This window comes from Bombina bombina, chromosome 1 (genome assembly GCF_027579735.1).
Source record: "Bombina bombina isolate aBomBom1 chromosome 1, aBomBom1.pri, whole genome shotgun sequence".
NCBI lineage: Eukaryota > Metazoa > Chordata > Amphibia > Anura > Bombinatoridae > Bombina > Bombina bombina.
Window position 1 is genome coordinate 567,893,213 of NC_069499.1, and position 14,897 is coordinate 567,908,109.

The 14,897-nt window shown below is 43.1% G+C and overlaps 1 protein-coding gene across 1 annotated transcript in view; it reads left to right on the forward strand.

The window, feature by feature from the left end:
- Positions 1-14,897, forward strand: part of RPE (ribulose-5-phosphate-3-epimerase) — a 98,446-nt gene that overhangs the window by 67,382 nt on the left and 16,167 nt on the right. Inside the window, exon 5 of the mRNA XM_053698778.1 lies at positions 5,659-5,745. Coding sequence (XP_053554753.1) covers positions 5,659-5,745 — 87 coding nt within the window. The remainder of the gene's footprint in view (positions 1-5,658; positions 5,746-14,897) is intronic.

A 14,897-nucleotide genomic window follows, 5' to 3' on the forward strand; every position in this document is an offset into this window, starting at 1 on the left:
TTACATGAAAGAAAACATAATTTATGTAAGAACTTACCTGATAAATTCATTTCTTTCATATTGGCAAGAGTCCATGAGGTCCACCCTTTTTTATGGTGGTTATGATTTTTTTTTGTACAAAGCACAATTATTTCCAAATTCCTTTGTTGATGCTTTTTACTCCCTTTATTTATCATCCCACTACTTGGCTATTCGTTAAACTGAATTGTGGTTGTGGTGAGGGGTGTATTTATAGGCATTTGAGGTTTGGGAAACTTTGCCCCTCCTGGTAGGATTGTATATCCCATACGTCACTAGCTCATGGACTCTTGCCAATATGAAAGAAATTAATTTATCAGGTAAATTCTTACATAAATAAAAGTTTTTCCTTCTTAATATAAGGAGAGTCCACGGCATCATTCCTTAGTGTTGGGAAAACTATACCCAAGCTCTAGAAGACACTGAATAACAGGAGGGACAAAAATAGAGGCAGACCCTAATCTGAGAGCACCACAGCCTGCAAAACCTTTATCCCAAAAGCTGCTTCAGCCGAAGCAAAAACATCAAACTTGTAAAATTTAGAAAAAGTATGTAAGGAGGACCAGGTAGCCACCTTACAAATCTGATCCATAGAGGCCTTGCTCTTAAAGGCCCAAGAGGAAGCCACTGCTCTAGTAGAATGAGCCGTAATCCTCTGAGGAGGTCCAAGTCCCGCTGTCTCATAAGCTAAGCGGATAACACTCCTTAACCAAAAAGATAAGGAAGTCAAAGAGACCTTCTGACCCTTACGCTTCCCGGAATAGACAACAAACAAGGAAGATTTGTCTAAAATCCTTAGTAGCCTGAAGATAAAACTTCAAGGTGCGAACCACGTACAAATTATGAAGCAAATGTTTCTTCGAAAAAGGATTGGGACACAAGGAATGAGCCTCAATCTCTTGATTGATGTTGCGGTCTGACACAACCTTAGGAAGAGAACCTAACTTTGTATGTAGGACAGCCTTATCAGAATGGAACACCAGATAAGGAGGCTCATATTGCAAGGCAGCAATCTCAGATACTCTGCGTGCAGAAGCAGTAGCCAGTAGAAAAAAGAACCTTCCAGGACAAAAATGTAATAACAATTTCATGCATAGGCTCAAATGGAGCCTGTTGCAAAACAAGGAGGAGCATTAGATTTTAACACAGGTCTGATCCTAGTCAGAGCCTTAACAAAGGACTGTTCATCTGGAAGCTCCGCGAGCCTCTTGTGCAGTAAAACGGACAGGGACGAAATCTGTCCTCTCAGGAAACTGGCAGAAAGGCCTTTCTCCAGTCCATCCTGGAGAAACTATAGGATCGTGGCAACCTTAACTTTATGCCAGGAAAATCCACGCTCTTCACACCAGAATAAGTAGTTGTTTCTCCACACCTTATGATAGATGCGATGAGTATCCGGTTTACGAGCTTGAATGAGAGTATAAAAAAACTCTCCGAAAAATCTCTCTTGGCTAGGACGAAGCGTTCAATCTCCACGCAGTCAGCCTTTAGAGAATCTAGATTCTGACATCCCCCACCAGATCTGCGAACCACATCTTTCGCGGCTATGATGGAGTAATCAGTATCACTGATGCCCGCTCCTGCTTGATGCGGGCCACTACACGAGGAAGGAGTGGTAACGGCGGGAAAAGGTAAATTAGAATGAACCTCCAAGGCACTGCTAATGCATCTATTAGCTCCACCTGAGGATCCCTGGACCTCGACCCATATCTGGGTAGCTTGGTATTGATACGGGAAACCATGAGATCTCCGGCGTCCCCCACCTGTTGCGTTTCTCCGCAAACACTTTGAGATGGAGAGACCATTCCCCCCGGATGAAAGGATTGTCTGCTGAGAAAATCCACTTCCCAGTTGTCCACACCCGGAATGTGGATCGCTGACAGCGAACAGCTGTGGGCTTCCGCCCACTCCTAAATCCAAGATACTTCCCTCATTGCTAGGGAACTTCTTGTACCACCCTGATGGTTGATGTAAGTCACTGAGGTTATATTGTCTGATTGGAATCTGATAAACTGGGATGAACCCCGAAGGGGCCAAGCTTTCAGAACATTGAAGATTGCCCAAAGTTCCAGAAAGTTGATCGGGAGGGAGCATTCCTCCTGAGTCCACAGGCCCTGCTCCTTCTGGGAACCACAGACAGCTCCCCATCCTGATACTTGCATCCGTAGTCACAATCTCCCAGGATGGTCTTAAGAAGGATGTCCCTCGGGACAGATGATCTGGACAGAGCCACCAAGAGAGTGATTCTCTCAACCGCTTGTACCAGAGAAATCTGTTGAGACAGATCCGAATGATCGCCGTTCCACTGCCTCAGCATGCACAGTTGCAATTCTCTGAGACGGAACCTAGCAAAGGGAATGATGTCCATGCTGGACACCATGAGACCAATCGCCTCCATACACTGAGCCACAGAGGTCCTTAAGGAGGTCCGGTGGGCAAGACATACCAAAGCTAGCTTGCAACGACTCTGGTCTGTTAGAAATATCCTCATGGATATGGAGTGTCTTATAGTACTCAGGAATTCCACCCTGGTGCTTGGTATAAGTGAACTCTCTTCTAGGTTTATCTTCCATCCATGAGATCGAAGAGGAGAGATTCCGAATGGTCTTCCGCCAGACAAAAAAATGGTGCTTGTACCAGAATATCATCCAAGTAGGGAGCTACTGCTATACCCTGGGTTCTGGCAATGGCTAGAAGAGCCCCTAGAACCTTCGTAAAAATTCTTGGAGCAGTAGCTAGACTAAACGGAAGTGCAATGAACTGGAAGTGCTGGTCCAGGAACGCAAACCTTAGGAACTAGTCCTTGTGAATTGGAATGTGAAGGTAAGCATCCTTCAGATCTATAGTGGTCATGAACTGTCCTTCCTGAACTAAGGGAAGGATGGACCTTATCGTCTCCATCTTGAATGAGGGGACATTTAGAAATTTGTTTAAGCACTTTAAGTCCAGAATCGGGCGGAAAGTTCCTCACTCCTTTGGGACCACAAAAAGGTTTGCATAGTATCCCAAACCTCTTTCTGTGATAGGCACCGGGACAGATCCTGCACGCACCCCAGAAAGGCTTCCCTCTTTTCTGGTCTGGCAGATAAGATTGAGAGTAAAAATCTGCCCTTGGGTGGATGAGACTTGAAACCTATCTTCTATCCCTGAGCTATGACCTTCAGGACCCATGGATCCTGAACGAAGCGTCTGAAAAGAGCGACAGTCTGCCCCTACACAATCCAGAGCCGGATCGGAGGCCGCCCCTTTATGCCGATTTAGTCTCGGCAGGCTTTTTGCTCTGCTTGTACTTATTCCGGGACTGAGCCGGCTTCCAAGTACTCTTGGTTTGCTCGGGCTTAGTGGAGGACTGCTGCTGTTGGGATTTATCAGAACGAAAATTATAAACTTGTACCTTAGACTTGTTCTTTTTATCTTACGGTATGAAGGCACCCTTGCCCCCTGTAACCGTGGAGATAATGGAGTCCAGGCCTGGAACAAATAAAATCTTTCCCTTAAAGGGGAAAGAAAGAAGTCTGGACTTAGAAGTCATATCCGCAGACCAGGACTTCAGCCAGAGCGCCTGACGGGCCTGATCTGAAAAGCCAGAAGCCTTAGCATTTAGGTGAATAATCTGCATGTTTGCATCACAGATAAAATAATTAGCAATTCTCAAGGCCTTTATTCTTTCCTGGATAACGTGGAAGAGAAAGTACAAAGAAGAAGAAAGGAAAGTGGACAGTTTAATAGCACTCAAAGATGTGTATATCTATATAGAGAGATGGCAAGGGAAATCACCCAAAGGGGATCTTGTAAATAAAACTTAGCATTTAATATAAATTAATAAAAAAAATCAACAGTGTGAGTGTATAAATGTATTAAAACTTAGATTAATAAGTGATATTGGGTAATAGCATCCACACTAGCTACTATAATTAAAAAGCCAATAACAGCCTGTAACACTCACCGCTCAGTGCAAACACATCGGCTCACGTACTGCATAGAAAATTAACTGAATAAGATGATTGACCTCGATACACTTAACTCTAGAAAATGCAGTTCTGGAGCAAAGTAAGCACCACTCTGTGTAACTATAAGTTACAGGTAAGATGGTAAATTAGCCCCTATATCAAAATTAGAAGAGCTATTCCAGTGATTGCTAATTCCCCAAAGCGCCTCCACCTCGATTTAATCCGATAAGGAGTCGCACCAGTAGGTAGCTACTCCAGCAACCGTGGCAATTGCCGCTGCCGGTTGAAACAAATATCACATATATGTTGAAACATCTTTCTTAGAGTTTCCATTATTTTATCCATCGGCTCTCTGAATGACGAGCTATCCTCAAGCGGGATAGTAGTGCATTTGCCAAGCGTGGAGATAGCGTCATCTGCCTCAGGGACGGAACCCCACAACTCCAATTGAGAGTCCTGGAATAATTTTTTAAAGGAAGACGAAGGGGAAAAGGAAGATCCAATGCTGTCCCATTCGTTCTTAATAATGTTCGCCATCTTTACAGGCACAGGAAAAGTTAAAGGCACTACCCTGTCCTCATAAACTCTGTCTAATTTAGGAATCAAAGGTTCATCAGGCAGCTTGGCCTCTGGAACCTCTAATGTAGACAGGACTTCCTTTAGAAGAAAACGTAAGTGTTCAATCTTAAATCTAAAGGCTGGTTTCTCCGCAGCAGGAGGCTTAGAGGCAGCAGACTCCGTCCCAGAAAGTTCATCCTCTGAAGCATCAGAGTGCAACTTTATCCTCTGATAACTGAGACAGAGCAGTGAAATCCAATAAATTACACAATGGCACTGGGGCAGGAGAGCTATGTTTAACCTTTCGCTTGCGTTTTAGCAGGGCGAGGTAAAGCACTAAGGGCCGCAGACACCGCCGTTTGTAACTGCGCAGTAAAATCTGGTGGTAAAAGGCCCCCTCCAGATGGAGGATTAAACGTTCTACGGGAAACTGCATGTGTAGGAGATGAATGTAAGGTATGCACCTCGCTGGACGCGAGTCCTCAGAGGTGGACGGCTCAGTGGTACTAAAAGGGTTAACCTTCTTTGACCGAACAACGTTGTCAAGGCATGTGGAACTTAACCGAGAGTGGGCATACCAAAGTCTCCTCACAATATAAACAGGTATTACTATTTGGAATAGAGGGAGTACCCTCTAATATATCAGAATCTTCCATAGCTTAAGCTAATAACAGCTGGACACAGAAAATAAACTATCTTTATTTCTCAAAAAGGCACCTTTATACTCCCAATGGCTGGGGCACTCACCACCTCCTAGACCCAGCCTGGCGAGGTTCAGTATTTCCCAACAGTAAGGAATGATGCCGTGAACTCCTTATATTAAGATGGAAAAGGGTATTGCACGATGCCTCAATATTGAGGCATCGCTGCAATACCCTGAAAGCTGCTGAAAGTGATCACGACCGCTTCCAGAGCTTGAAACCTCAGTGGACGTGCCAGGCACGTCCTTGATCATTAACGACCATTTTTTGTAGGACGTGTCTGGCACATCCTTGGTCGTTAAGGGGTTAACAGAATCACAGACGCCTTCATGTTCCCTATAATAACTAAAAATACATAAATGTTTTAAGCTTTGGTAGTGGATGATGGCCTCAAATTTATTTATCATTCACATTTATTTTTGTGTTCCTAGGTGCAGTGGCTTAGGTCACAGTTTCCTTCTCTGGATATTGAAGTGGATGGTGGTGTAGGACCTGATAACATTCACAGATGTGCTGAGGTAAGAATTGGCAGTTGTGGATATGCTTTGAAATCTACAGTGACTGTTACTGCCAGGTTTCCAAATGATCCAGACATAAGTCACAACCTGTTAAGTCTTAATTTAAGAGGCAAGTTAGCTACTGGCATGGTCATTTGTAAACTTGTGGTGCTAACTGTAAATGATTAATTAACAGTAACAATCTGTTCAATATAATTAATAGCTTATCTAAAATGAATATTGACAATCTACGTAACAAATAAAATGTATTCTTACCTGATAAATTCTTTTTCTTTCTTGGTAATGAGTCCACAAATCCTAATTTCTCTTGTAAGGTGTATCCAGTCCACGGATCATCCATTACCTGTGGGATATTCTCATTCACAACAGGAAGTTGCAAGAGGACACCCACAGCAGAGCTGTTATATAGCTCCTCCCCTAACTGCCATATCCAGTCATTCTCTTGCAACTCTCAACACGCATGGAGATAGTAAGAGAGAGTGGTGAAAAATAGTTAGTTTATTTTCTTCAATCAAAAGTTTGTTATTTTTAAATGGTACCGGAGTTGTACTATTTTATCTCAGGCAGAAATAGAAGAATCTGCCTGAGTTTTCTATGATCTTAGCAGGTTGTAACTAAGATCCATTGCTGTTCTCACATGTCTGAGGAGAGAGGTAACTTCAGCGGGAGAATGGCGTGCAGTTTACTCTATGAGGTATGTGCAGTTACAATTTTTTCTAGAATTGGAAATGCTAGAAAATGCTGCTGATACCGGATTAATGTAAGTTAAGCCTGAATACAGTGATTTAATAACGACTGGTATCATGCTTACTCTCAGGGGTAATACCCTTATATAAATGCAATATAAAACGTTTGCTGGCATGTTTAATCGTTTTTATATATGCTTTGGTGATAAAACTTATTGGGGCCTAGTTTTTTCCACATGGCTGGCTTTATTTTTGCCTAGTAACAGTTTCCTGAGGCTTTCCACTGTTGTAGTATGAGTGGGAGAGGCCTATTTTAGCGCTTTTTTGCGCAGTTAAAGTTACAGACTGAGACATCCAGTTTTCCTCAGAAGTCCCCTGAATGCTACAGGACATATCAAAAGGGCCTAAAGTCGTTTATTGGGACGTCTGTCGTTTTTTTTTTATCCGGTTTTTGAACTAAGGGGTTAATCATCCATTTGCAAATGGGTGCAATGCTCTGTTAGCTTATTATATACACTGTAAAAATGTTGTTTGATTTACTGCCTTTTTTCACTGTTTTTCAAATTTTGACAAAATTTGTTTCTCTTAAAGGCACAGTACCTTTTTTTATATTTGCTTGTTAACTTGATTTAAAGTGTTTTCCAAGCTTGCTAGTCTCATTGCTAGTCTGTACAAACATGTCTGACATAGAGGAAACTCCTTGTTCATTATGTTTTAAAGCCATGGTGGAACCCCCTCTTAGAATGTGTACCAAATGTACTGATTTCACTTTAAGCAATAAAGATCATATTCTGTCTTTAAAAAATTTATCACCAGAGGAATCTGACGAGGGGGAAGTTATGCCGACTAACTCTCCCCACATGTTAGATCATTTGACTCCCGCTCAAGGGACTCACGCTCAAATGGCGCCAAGTACATATAGGGTGCCCATAGCGATTACTTTACAAGACATGGCGGCAGTCATGGATAATACACTGTCAGCGGTATTAGCCAGACTACCTGAATTTAGAGGTAAGCAAGATAGCTCTGGGGTTAGATGAAATGCAGAGCATACTGACGCTTTAAGAACCATGTCTGATACTGCCTCACAATATGTAGAAGCTGAGGAAGGAGAGCTTCAGTCTGTGGGTGATATTTCTGACTCAGGAAAGATACCTGATTCTGATATTTCTACATTTAAATTTAAGCTTGAACACCTCCGCGTATTGCTCAGGGAGGTTTTAGCTGCTCTGAATGACTGTGACACAATTGCAGTGCCAGAGAAATTGTGTAGACTGGATAAATACTTTGCAGTGCCGGTGTGTACTGATGTTTTTCCAATACCTAAAAGGTTTACAGAAATTATTACTAAGGAATGGGATAGGCCAGGTGTGCCGTTCTCTCCACCTCCTATTTTTAGAAAAATGTTTCCTATAGACGCCACCACACTGGACTTATGGCAGATAGTGCCTAAGTTGGAGGGAGCAGTTTCTACTCTAGCAAAGCGTACTACTATCCCTGTCGAGGACAGTTGTGCTTTTTCAGATCCAATGGATAAAAAATTAGAAGGTTACCTTAAGAAAATGTTTATTCAACAAGGTTTTATCCTACAGCCCCTTGCATGCATTGCTCCTGTCACTGCTGCTGCGGCGTTCTGGTTTGAGTCTCTGGAAGAGGCTTTACAGGTAGCGACTCCATTGGATGACATACTTGGCAAACTTAGAGCACTTAAGCTAGCCAATTCTTTTGTTTCTGATGCCATTGTTCATTTGACTAAACTAACTGCTAAGAATTCTGGTTTTGCTATACAGGCGCGTAGGGCGCTATGGCTTAAATCATGGTCAGCTGACGTGACTTCAAAATCTAAGCTGCTTAACATTCCCTTCAAGGGGCAGACCCTATTCGGGCCTGGTTTGAAGGAGATTATTGCTGATATCACTGGAGGAAAAGGTCATGCCCTTCCTCAGGACAGGTCCAAATCAAGGGCCAAACAGTCTAATTTTCGTGCCTTTCGAAACTTCAAGGCAGGTGCGGCATCAACTTCCTCTAATGCAAAACAAGAGGGAACTGCTGCTCAGTCCAAGACGGTCTGGAGACCAAACCAGACCTGGAACAAAGGTAAGCAGGCCAAAAAGCCTGCTGCTGCCTCTAAGACAGCATGAAGGAACGGCCCCCTATCCGGTAACTGATCTAGTAGGGGGCAGACTCCCAATCTTCGCCCAGACGTGGGCAAGAGATGTTCAGGATCCCTGGGCGTTGGAAATTATATCCCAGGGATATCTTCTAGACTTCAAAGCTTCCCCCCCCCGAAAGGGAGATTTCACCTTTCACAATTATCTGCAAACCAGATAAAGAGAGAGAGGCATTCTTACACTGTGTTCGAGACCTCCTAGTTATGGGAGTGATCCATCCAGTTCCAAAGGAGGAACAGGGACAGGGTTTTTACTCAAATCTGTTTGTGGTTCCCAAAAAAGAGGGAACCTTCAGACCAATTTTGGATCTAAAGATCTTAAACAAATTCCTCAGAGTTCCATCATTCAAGATGGAAACTATTCTTACCATCCTACCTATGATCCAGGAGGGTCAATATATGACTACAGTGGATCTAAAGGATGCTTATCTTCACATTCCGATACACAAAGATCATCATCGGTTTCTCAGGTTTGCCTTTCTGGACAGGCATTACCAGTTCGTAGCTCTTCCTTTTGGATTAGCTAGAGCCCCAAGAATCTTCACGAAGGTTCTAGGGTCGCTTCTGGCGGTCCTAAGGCCGCGGGGCATATCAGTGGCCCCTTATTTAGACGACATCCTGATACAGGCGTCAAACTTCCAAATTGCCAAGTCTCATACGGACATAGTACTGGCATTTCTGAGGTCGCATGGGTGGAAAGTGAATGAGGAAAAGAGTTCTCTATCCCCACTCACAAGAGTTTCCTTCCTAGGGACTCTGATAGATTCTATAGAAATTAAAATTTACCTGACGGAGTCCAGGTTATCAAAGCTTCTAAATTCCTGCCGTGTTCTTCATTCCATTCCGCGCCCTTCGGTTGCTCAGTGCATGGAAGTAATCGGCTTAATGGTAGCGGCAATGGACATAGTGCAGTTTGCACGCTTACATCTCAGACCGCTGCAACTCTGCATGCTCAGTCAGTGGAACGGGGATTACACAGATTTGTCCCCTCTACTAAATCTGGATCAAGAGACCAGGGATTCTCTTCTCTGGTGGCTATCTCGGGTCCATCTGTCCAAAGGTATCACCTTTCATAGGCCAGATTGGACAATTGTAACAACAGATGCCAGCCTTCTAGGTTGGGGTGCAGTCTGGAACTCCCTGAAGGCTCAGGGATCGTGGACTCAGGAGACACTCCTTCCAATAAATATTCTGGAACTGAGAGCGATATTCAATGCTCTTCAGGCTTGGCCTCAGTTAGCAACTCTGAGGTACATCAGATTTCAGTCGGACAACATCACGACTGTGGCTTACATCAACTATCAAGGGGGAACAAGAAGTTCCCTAGCGATGTTAGAAGTCTCAAAAATAATTCGCTGGGCAGAGATTCACTCTTGCCACGTATCAGCTATCCATATCCCAGGTGTAGAGAACTGGGAGGCGGATTTTCTAAGTCGACAGACTTTTCATACGGGGGAGTGGGAACTCCATCCGGAGGTGTTTGCACAATTGATTCATCGTTGGGGCAAACCAGAACTGGATCTCATGGTGTCTCGCCAGAACGCCAAGCTTCCTTGTTACGGATCCAGGTCCAGGGATCCCAAGGCGACGCTGATAGATGCTCTAGCAGCGCCCTGGTCTTTCAACCTGGCTTATGTGTTTCCACCGTTTCCTCTGCTCCCTCGACTGATTGCCAAAATCAAGCAGGAGAGAGCATCAGTGATTTTATCTTTCAAAGAGTTTTATTGGTATTTTCACAAAAATACAGTGATAGTGGTAAAATAACAGTTCTTTAAAACATTTAACTTAACAACACGATTCATGTCAGCTTAACATATAGAAGTTACTTTCTGAGATACATCTTTTCCTGGTATATATATATAGTCTGGGCGAGCATTTTGGTAACTTTGTGCTTATTAGTTTCATATTATACAGTCTATTTCCAATTCACCTACAGGAGTGATTACTCAGCTCCCCGATTTTAGCCTCCTGTCTCGCACTGGGGGTGTTGAAGGCCTGGCCAGCCGTGATTGTGTGAAACCTGCTTTCGTTAGGTCCCAGTATAATTTGATGTCTAAAAATAATGCCTTTCTCTGTGTTTTAAAATAGCTGTATTCCTCTAATAGTAGTGTGTCATCAACATGTTTAATCCACTCCTGCACTGTAGGTTTTACAGGGGTTTTCCATTTGCTAGCTATCAAAGACCTAGCTGAGTTTAGAGAAAACTGGATCACCTTTTGTCTGATTTGGCACATGTTTCTGGGGAGGGCATTCAGCAGTGCAATAACAGGGGTTAGTGTAAATGTGTCGTCTAATAGTTGTCTTAAGGAAAGTTCTATCTCTCGCCAAAATGGCCTAACCACGGTGCAACACCACCACATATGGGACATAGTCCCCCTGAGGCTGCATCCCCTCCAGCAGAGATCGGATGAATGTGGGTATATACTTTTAAGGCGTGATGGTGTCAAGTACCACCTGGATAATAACTTATAATTGAGCTCTAGTATTCTAATGGATGATGATGACCTCCCCACCAGAGCATGAATTCTACTCCATTCTTTGTCCTCTAGGACAATATTTAGGTCTTGCTGCCATTTGGTGGTATATGACGGTCGTGTAACCCTGCCATCTGCCTGTAATATGGATTTTGCTAGTGATAATGTGTGCCTGAGGAGGCCTTGAGCAGTGCATATGGTCTCAAAACGGGTCATGGGTCTCGTCCAGTCAGGTTTATGCTTAGACTTTTCAAAAAGGTGTTGCAACTGTCCATATTTTAACCAGTTTGCAAAAACCCCATGCAGGATGTCCCCTAGCTCCTGTCTATCTTTAAGCCTCTGTCCGTTCAAAACCTTATGTATGGGTATCGTGTATCCAATCTCGTCTGGAGTTTTGTTTACTAGGCTATATTCCATACCACCCAGAAATTCTGCATTCGGGGTCAGGGGTGATCTCAGTGTTGAGATGGAGGGGCAAGTCCTCAGGACCTCGTCCCAAATCGTAAATACTGAGGTGTAGAATTTGAAAGTGTTAGTCGCTACTGGTCTATGTGATTTGGGAATCCAGCACAAGGCTCCCACATGCGGGGTTTTCAGTATGTGGGAATCAATCGTTATCCATGCCTTTGTAGCCTCATTCCTATTCCAATCTAATACCCTCTGAACTCCTATTGACCTATAGTATGTCGCTATGCAGGGGAGTCCCACCCCCCCGGCCGCTAGAGTTTTGTAAAGCGTGTTCCTATCCACTCGAGGTTTTATCGAACCCCAAACATATTTATTCAGCAAAGCCTGTAGTTTTTTGAGAAAGCTGGGCGGAAGGTGTATTGGGAGCCCTAGCATAATATACAAAATTCTGGGGAGAGCTGTCATTTTCAATGTTTGAATCCTCCCCCACCAAGAGAGGGGCTTCGTCCCCCAGTCCTTTAAGTCGTTCTGTGTGTTATTATAGAGTGACCCAAAGTTAGAATTAAACAGAAGCTTATGTCTTGGCGTTGGGTTTATTCCTAGATATTTAATAGTCTTAGACTGCAATTGATAGGGACAGTCCTTCATTAGTGATTCTAACTCATTTTCTGTCAAATTTACGTTTAATATCTCAGACTTTTGATGGTTAATTGAAAAAAATGATAGTTTACCAAATTCCCTAAACTCCTCTGTCACCGCGGGTAGGGAAGTGTCGGGGGAAGTAAGAGACAGCAGCACATCGTCCGCATATAGCGAGACCTTGTAGTTATTTGGACCTAGGGATATCCCTTTGATTAGCTCATTCTGTCTTATGCGCGCCGCAAGTCTCAATACCCAGCACAAATAGCAAGGGAGACAGAGGGCATCCCTGCCTTGTTCCATTCCCTATCTGAAAGGAATCAGACAATACACCATTCACTTTCATCTTTGCTGTTGGTTTAATATACATTGACTGAATTCTGTTTATTACCAACTCTCCGAAGCCGAATTTTTTCAAGGTGGCAAATAAAAAGGACCAATTAAGGCGATCGAACGCCTTTTCTGCGTCTGACGCTAATAAAATGGAGCTTATTCCCTGTGTCTTAGCGTATTCCATTAACTGCAAGGCTCTTATGGTGTTGTCCCTGGCTTCTCTGCCAGGGACAAAACCAACCTGGTCTGTGTGTACCAAGGTTGGAAGGAAGGCGCTGATTCTAGTTGCCAGGATTTTCGCATAGATTTTCAAATCCGTATTTAGGAGGGATATTGGTCTAAATTTAGATGGGGTATCTGATAGGTTTTCTGATTTCGGGATCACTGCAATGTGCGCTTCTTTGGTTAGAGTGGGAAATTGCTCTCTTTCATCGATAGCTTGGAACAATGAGAGCAGGTGGGGCGCTAGGACCATACTAAAGGTTTTATAGTATTTATTTGATAGGCCATCTGGCCCAGGGCTCTTTCCTGCAGGCAGTGATTTAATAGCTTTAAGAATTTCTTGTATTGTTATTGGCTCTTCTAGCGCTATTCTTTGTTGTTCGCTCAGCCTCGGGAGTTCTATAGATCCTAAATAGTTGTCTATATCTGTTGCATTAGGGGAAGGTAGGGACCTGTCTAAATTGTAGATGTTGTCATAAAAGCGCCTGAAAACTTCCGCTATCTCTGGACTCTTATGGATGTTATTTCCAGAGCTGTCTTTTATGCTAAAAATGTGGTATTTGGCTTTTTTCTTACGTAAAGCTTTTACTAATAGTGCTCCCGCTCTATTACCACCCTGGAAATATACCTTATTCAGAAATAATGCCCTCCTATGAGCGACTTTGGTTAGGTATGAGTTAAGCGCTAATCTAGCCTCTGTTAACTTAGTGAGGGACTTGTCGTCAGCAGGGGTCTGTTTATGAGTGGTTTCCGCCCTGTGTAATTCTGCTGCAAGTTCTTTGTATGTCAAGTTATGGAGTTTCTTTAATCTGATGCTGTGACTAATAAGATTACCTCTTATTACAGCTTTATGAGCTTCCCATAGGACACCTTTCGTATCTACTGAGTCGGAATTATGAGCGAAATATTCTTCCAGTTTCTCCCTAATGTCTTGTACTATATCAGGGTCGTGAAGTTGTGAGTCATCTATTCTCCAAAATGAGTGTCTCTGGGGTTTTGTGGGCCAGTCTATCTCTAAAAGTACTGTCGCATGGTCAGACCAAGCTGCCGGGGTGATCTCTGTGTGGGTTGCTAAAGTGAGATGACTGTGTTCTATCAACAAGTAGTCTATTCGAGAGTATGATTTCTTTGCAAATGAGTAAAAGGTGAAGTCTCTGGAGCGTGCGTGCTGTAGTCTCCATACATCCACCAAAGCAACTGATTTAAGGCTGTCTGCAACACTTATGCTAACATTATGGGGTCCCTTTGATCTAGGAGCTGAGCTATCTATCTTCGGCTCTAGGGGTACATTCAGGTCACCACCCACTATTAATATTCCTCTTTTAATCTCAAGGAGTTTTTCACATACCCTTCTAATGAACCTTGCTTGTTTCACATTGGGAGCATAAACACAGGCTAGCGTGACTGGAGTTTCGAATATAGAGCCTCTCAGTATGAGGAGTCTGCCCTCTCTGTCTTCATATTTATCTAGTAGTTGAAAGGGGACATTCTTATTTAACAAGACCCCTACTCCCGCTATCTTCTTGCTTGGGTTGGCATTAAAGAAACCTAAAGGGTAATCAGTTGACCTAAATTTGGGCGCGTTAGGTCCCAAAAAATGGGTCTCTTGGGTGAAAACTACGTCACCCTTAAGTTTACGAAAGTGGTTTAGAGCTATAGACCTTTGTGGGAGAATTGAGGCCTCTGCAGTTTTGGGACAGCAACACTAATGGTTTGTTAGCCATAATCTATAAGACCTAAGTGGTTTTTGCTGATCAGCTAGTTTTTTTACGTGTATTGTAGTGTGGTGCAGGCCGGCCTCCCCTACCCCCAGAAAAATACGAGACTTACCGCTGCTCTCTCTATTTCCGGACTGTCTAAGATTTCTAGCTCCTTCATGAACAGTTGTAACACATACATGGGAATAGTATCTCTGAAGAATCGCTTGCTGACTTCTTAAAAACAGAACAACAATAACAAAAATCAATGATAACATAACAGAAACAGAATTATCAACAACAATTAACATATTGTGGTCTTTAAACACAGTAGTGTCTAAACTAAATAGGGGGTGGATAGAGACTGAAATACTCTCAACATTCACATTGGGAAATGAACAGTAAATGAATCGTATAGTACATGCATATCTTGTGGGGTTTATAGAACTAGCTCATTATTGATCTAACTTCTATAGGGCAACAATATTATAGACTTCAGAATTCTAAATGCTACAAGTACATC